The sequence below is a fragment of the Orycteropus afer genome, unplaced genomic scaffold, assembly GCF_000298275.1.
Source record: "Orycteropus afer afer isolate SDZICR_OR568_19922 unplaced genomic scaffold, OryAfe1.0 scaffold00026, whole genome shotgun sequence".
NCBI classification, from domain to species: domain Eukaryota; kingdom Metazoa; phylum Chordata; class Mammalia; order Tubulidentata; family Orycteropodidae; genus Orycteropus; species Orycteropus afer.
This window is the reverse complement of record NW_006921613.1, coordinates 8,098,974-8,105,712: the sequence shown is the minus strand read 5'-3', so window position 1 is coordinate 8,105,712 and position 6,739 is coordinate 8,098,974. Positions and strand designations below refer to the sequence as shown.

The 6,739-nt window shown below is 35.3% G+C and overlaps 1 protein-coding gene across 1 annotated transcript in view; it reads right to left on the bottom strand.

Annotated features, from left to right (window-relative positions):
• Nucleotides 1-6,739, bottom strand: part of TRPM7 (transient receptor potential cation channel subfamily M member 7) — a 158,274-nt gene that overhangs the window by 10,125 nt on the left and 141,410 nt on the right. Inside the window, exons 36-40 of the mRNA XM_042783693.1 lie at nucleotides 6,181-6,464; nucleotides 5,978-6,060; nucleotides 5,670-5,875; nucleotides 4,157-4,208; nucleotides 3,943-4,049 (exon numbers count right to left, since the gene is read on the bottom strand). Of these exons, the coding sequence (XP_042639627.1) occupies nucleotides 3,943-4,049; nucleotides 4,157-4,208; nucleotides 5,670-5,875; nucleotides 5,978-6,060; nucleotides 6,181-6,464 (732 nt within the window). The remainder of the gene's footprint in view (nucleotides 1-3,942; nucleotides 4,050-4,156; nucleotides 4,209-5,669; nucleotides 5,876-5,977; nucleotides 6,061-6,180; nucleotides 6,465-6,739) is intronic.

Genomic DNA, 6,739 nt, shown 5'->3' with positions numbered 1-6,739 from the left:
AATGCTAAATTAAAAACCTGAGGTTCCCTTTCTAAATCTGCTTTGGGAAAAAAGAAAAAAAATTTTTTTTTAATTGCGGTTTTGGTGAAAGTTTGCAAGGCAAATTAGTCTTCTACTTAGTAATTTATACAATTCTTGTTTCATACCATTAGTTGTAAAAAAAAAAAAAAAGACTAAGTCTTAATATTGATGATTAACTACAGATTAAGTCTTAGTCTCTTTGCTGCTAATATAAGAGGACAGGTAAAAAGGGGAAATTGCATTAAGTACTTAAATACATTACATGTACTTGCTGTTGTTATTAGGTGCCAGTGAGTCATCTCTAACTCATAGCAACCTTATTTACAACAGAAAAAAACATTGCTAGGTTCTGTGCCAGCCTCACAATCCCTGCTTTACCTGAGACCATCACTGACACCACTGTGTCAATCCATCTTCCTCAGGGTCTTCCCCTTTTTTGTTGACCCTCCACTTTACCAAACATGATTATCCTTCTGCAGAGAACGGTCCCTTGTGACATGACCAAAGTGGTGAGATGAAGTCTGGCCATTCTTGCTTTCAAGGAGTAGTATGGCTGCACTTCTTCTAGGACAGATCTGTTAGTTCTTTTAGCAGTCCATGGTACTTTCAGTATTCTTTGCCAGCACCACAACTCAAAAGCAATCAACTCTTCTTCGATCTTCCTTATTCACTGTCCAGCTCTCATATGCATATGAGGCAACTGATAATACCATGGCTTGGGTTAGGCACACATTAGTCTTCAAGGAGGTATCTTTGTTCTTCAGCACTTGAAAGAGGTCTTTTGCAGCAGATCTGCTCCATGCAATACCTTGTCTGATGTCTTGACTGCTGCTTCCATTGGTGTTGACTGCAGAACCAACTAATAGGAAGTCTTTGACAACTTTAATCTTTTCTCCACTTACCATGATGTGATGCTGCTTATTGGTCCAGTTGTGAGGATTTTTGTTTTCTTTATATTGAGGTGTTAATCCATACTGCAGAGCATAGTCTTCAATCTTCATCAGTGTTTCAAGTCATCCTCACTTTCAGAAGCTAAGTTGTGTCATCTGTGTATCATAGGTTGTTAATGAGTCTTCCTCCAACCCTGATGCCATGTTCTTCTTCAAACAGTCCAGTTTTTTGGATTATTTGTTCAGCATACAGATAGAATAAGTATGGTGAAAGGTTATAACCCTGATGCACTTCCTTCCTGATTTCAAACCATGTAGTATCCCTTGTTCTGTTTGAACAACAGCATCCTGGTCTATGTATAGGTTCCTCATGAGTACAATTAAGTGTTCTGGAAATTCCATTCTTCTCGATGTTATTCCTAATTTGTTATGATCCACACAATCAAATGACTTTGCATAGTCAATAAAACACAAGTAAACATCTTTCTGGTATTCCTTGCTTACAGCCAAGACCCATCTGACATCAGCTATGATATCCCTTGTTCTACGTCCTCTTCTGAATCCAGCTTACATTTCTGGAAGTTCTCTGTTAATATACTGCTGCAACCATTTTTGAATTATCTTCAATAAGAATTTACTTGTGTGTGATATTAATGATATTGTTTGATAATTTCCACGTTCTGTGGGATCACCTTTCTTTGGAATGGGTACAAATATGGATCTCTTCTAGTCAGTTGGCCAGATAGCTGTCTTCCAAATCTCTTGGCAAGCTGAGTGAGTGCCTCTAGTGTGGCATCTGTTTGTTGAAACATCTTCTGCAACCTTGTTTGCCTCCAATTCCTTCAGTGCAACTTTGACGTCTTCCTTCAGTATCACTGGGTCTTGATCATATGCCACCTCCTGAAAGGGATGCACATCAACCGATTCTTTTTGGTACAGTGACTGTATTCCTTCCATCTTCTTTTGATGTTACCTGCATCATTCAATACATTACCCACAGAATCTTTCAATGTTGCAACTCAAGGCTTAAATTTTTCCCTCAGTTCTTTCAGCTTGAGAAATGCCAAGTGTGTTCTTCCCTTTTGGTTTTCTAACTCCAGGTCTTTGCGTATATCCTTATAATAATTTCCTCTGTCTTCTCGAGCTGCTCTTTGAAATCTTCTGTTCAGCTATTTTATCTTGTCATTTCTCCCATTTGCTTTAGCTACTCTCCATTCAAGGGCAAGTATCAAAGTCTCTTCTGACATCCATTTTGGTCTTTTCTTCCTTTCCTGTCTTTTTAATGACCTTTTGCTTTCTTCATGGATGATGATCTTGATGTAATCCCACAACTCCTCTGGTTTTCAGTCATTGTTATTCAGTGCATCAAATCTATTCCTTAGAGGGTCTCTAAATTCAGGCGCGATATAATCTAGATCATATTTTGGCTCTCGTGGACTTCTTTTAATTGTCTTCAGCTTCAAGTTGAACTTGCATATGAGCAGTTGATGGTCTGTTCCACAATCAGCTCCTGACTTTGTTTTGGCTGAATATATTGAGCTTCTCCATATACTTACTTTCATATATATTATTATTACATGTATTTCCTTTTTAATTCTTAATAACATCATTATGAAGCACAAGTTATACTCTCTTTCTATAGGTAAGGAAAAATGAACCTCATGGTTAATTGTCCAGTCAGTCCTTTTTTCCTGTCAGCTCAAGAGAAGAAACAATGTGTTCAGATTATATACTCTTGGTCATTTGTTAGCATTTATAGTATCAACTAAGGAGCTCTAGTGGCACAGCAGTTAAAGCATTAAGCTGCTAATCAAAAGGTTGGCAGTTTGAACCCACCAGGTGCTCCAAAGGAGAAAGATGAAACAGTCTTCTTCTGCCATGGAAACCCTACTGGGCAGTTCTACTCTGTTCTGTAAGGTCACTATGAGTTGGAATTGACTCAATGACAGCAGGTTGGTTGCATTTTGGTATGATTATCAACTAACTCATGGTGAATTTGAAGACTACAGCTATGAACTTTCATGAAAATGTAAAGTGAGAATAAAGCTCTGAAACCCTTTCTATGTAATATTAAATCCTAATACAAAGGTTATCAATTTTGGCTACTTTTTTTAAAAAAATACATGCGATACCTCAATAAACTTATTATGTGCCTGGCATGGTTCTAAGTACTTCACAAACACCAATTCAAAAAAAGAACTCTGTGATGTAGGTCTCCCAAGAAATCTGCCTAGCTCTAGAGACCAAGCTCTTTGCTGTATTTTTGGTCACTGATTGGTGAACTTTGAAAAATTCAGATCATAGATGGGTCTCAAGCTTCTGTAACTTTAAAAAAGTTCCACAGGGAATTAGGAGGAAGACCAAAGGTTAAAAAACACTACTGGTTTGTGCCATAATTTGCAATTCAATAGTAACTTGTAATTCTTCAAATACAAACATGGTATTACTATCATCAGAACAGTTCCTGCTGCTTTTTGGAATACTTTTTCCTCAACTCTTACGTGAACAATTTTACATTAACTTTTGTCAGTTAATGTAAAATCTACTCATCTTTTCTGTCTAGGCCAATCTGTTAGCTCCCCCAAGCAGCAGTCCCTGATCTCTTAAGTCTGAGTTAATAATGCTTCCATGTTCTACAGCAGCATGAGCTCGCTTTCTCTATCTTGGTATTTATTACAGTCTTAACTGCCTATAAACCTTGTCAATATTCAACATCCAACTAAAACTCTGTGAGGATTGGGACCATATCTGTCTTGATCAGTGTCATATTTCTATAATTCCTGGCATCCAGCAGAGAGATAATATTTATTAAATGAATGAACTTTGTTTTTGTAAGTAATGAAAGAAAGCATTTGCATTTTCCTGGTAGTATCATTTCTAACCAACAACATCTACTTGTGAAGGGGCTGCTGAAGCTGGCATGATTAGAGGCCATTTAGAAATTAAATCTTTGTGCCTTTGGCCTTAGAAGGTATCATAGTAATCAACTCTGTTAAAAGTTATATATTATACTGATCAAAAAGATGTTTACCTGGAAGTTTAAGCTTTCTGCAGCAAGAATTACAGTGATGCTTTGCTCTAAAATTTTTTATTGCATCTTCTCCCAGATTTGCTGGGCCAAAAACCATATCGCATGATCTGTAGAATTGGTAGTTAAAAAAAAAAAAGCATATTATGTAAGTAGAAAAGTGGAATTTAAAGTTACGAAAACACTTCTTAATGAAATTATTACAACTTGGTATTACCTCTTTTCTTCTGCTTTTATCACAGATGGGTCAGTCAAATTTTCACCTACACCTATATAAATATATAATGAAAAGATATAATTTAGCATTAGTATTTACATAATAAAAAGTCCTGAGATATTTTATAGGATCATCCACTATTACAGTATTAAATTATTCAGGAGTGCACTTTTTCCTGTTAATAGGGCAATGTCTATTAATAGGGGAGTATAAACTATGCTGTATATCCCTACTACAGACTATCATGAAGCTATGAGAAGGAATTACTCACACTAACTACCTAGAAGATATCAATGATGTAAAAAAATCAAACCAAACTCATTGCCATCAAATCAATTTCAACTCATAGTGACCCCCTTTGGGTTTTCAAGGTGGTAAGTCTCTACAGAAGTATGATGCCCACTAAGGGGAAATGGGGGCATGATTATACACACAAAGGTATGTGTGTATAATCATGCCCCATTTTTGGGAAAACCACTACAATGAAACAATACAATTAAAAAAAAACCAAAACAAAACAAAAACTCCATTGTATATATATTTTCACAGCAGAGGAACAGTAAGGAAGGATGGAAAAATGTAATTTATCCTTTATATATCTCTATACTTTTTAACTTGTTTGTAGTAACATCTAACAAATTTCTATGAAAACTGGCTTAATAAACACACTTATCTGAAGAACATCACAATTCATTTGTTTACGGAAAACAATTATCATTACTTTAATTACATCAGAATAGATCAGACAAAATCTGTTTGGCTTCACTTCCCATGCATTCCTGAAGGAAATTAAATTACCTTTATCTGAGAATACACTTTAATAGTTTTTTTAGTTATTGAGTTGGTCTAGTAATAAACAGCAGAGTTTTGACTACATGTACTACTTAATCATTTATACAAAATGATGAACTATGCATATTTATTTCTACATAGATTTTCAGTCTTCAGCCTAATCAATACCAATTACTTGATTTTCAAAAACTCATTTGTATTTGTGAGGACCTGTATAATGAAAGGAGTCAGAGTGATAATCATTCTAACAAACGTTCTTAAGTGATTTTAAAATCTGATTTCTATTAACATTTACAATTAAGGCGGCTCTGTAAGGTGACAAATTCTTTTTTTTTTAAACTGTGATTTGGGTGCAAATTTACAGAGCAAATTTGCTTTCCATACAGCAGTTCACATGGGAGACAAATTCTTGAAACTAAATTGTGAAAGTATTGTCCAGGCAGAGCTGGAAACATGCTCAATGTAACTTTTTTTTTTTCCTGCTGGGAAGCTGATTAGAAACTACTCATGGCAAAGCTGCCTTCTCTCAGACACAACTTTTCTATTCTGTCACATATATGGTGGTGTTGTTGTGTGCCACTGAGTCAATTCTGACTCACAGCTTTCTACCCACACAACATCTTACCTATCTACAAGCAGTTTTCTATGTATCATTCATATCACATGAATAGGTGAGAACCTACAGCACACTTTTCCCTTAGCAATACTTTAATAAATTTACCTTGCAAATCAAGTACCAGTAATTCCCCTCTAGTATATTCATAAGTCCAGTGGCTAAAGGCTAACATGATCTCTTCCAGTGTATTAGTTGGAATAATCTCATCACCATTATTATTGTTGTATTTTCTAAATTCTCCCGTCATACACTCTTCCACAGCAAACCACTGTCCTGCTGAATGGCAATATAGCAGGAAAACTTCAAGGAACCTTATGGAAAATAATTATAAATATTATCAGTCTTGTTAATAAAATTCTAATAGTGCCATGCACAGATTACTAAAACACTCCTAAAAAATTAAAAATATTTACCTTGGAGAATATGGTATGGATTTGGGTTTCATTTGGTTGAAGGCAAATGTAAGCTTTTGGGCTGCTCTCTGTTGTTGAATTTCCTACAGAATGGGGGAGGGAGGGACCTTGTTCAATATTTAAACTAAAATTTTACTTGGTGTAACATATTTTTTAGAAATGAAAATATGATGTTCAAATTTTACACATTCATTGGCACTTACTCTGAGACAGAGGTGCAGAACTGTATCTTCTTTATAAATACTTGACCATGTGTTAACCACTTCAGGAAGAAAAGATTTGATGATATAAAGATGCCCTGATTTGAGGATATCATGTTCAGACCAGGTACACTGTACTTTGACAGCTCTTCGTAAACCTCCTCCCATCTCCTCCTTACTTAAAAATTCTATTTTGGCACAGAGGCCTAGCTGTGACCAAGAAGACATGCTGTTATTTAATATGTTGGGAGAACTCTCTTCCAAGCGATACACAGTGACAAGCTCACCTGAAATATGAATGGACACATTTTATGCTCAAATTATGACTTTGAAAATGACAAAGTAGAATAACTTAGCAAATAAGTAGAAAAACTTAACTACTTAGAAATAAGTAGAAAAACTTAACCTTTAGTTAAGGAATAGAAGATAAGATGACCAAAACAGAAAGAAGTTTAAGAGCAACAAATGCCAGGAAATCAAGAATACACTGTCATAATTCATGTGTCTTTAGTATTGATAGATAATAGACATTTTCAAAATTCTGAATATTCTGGAGAAAAAC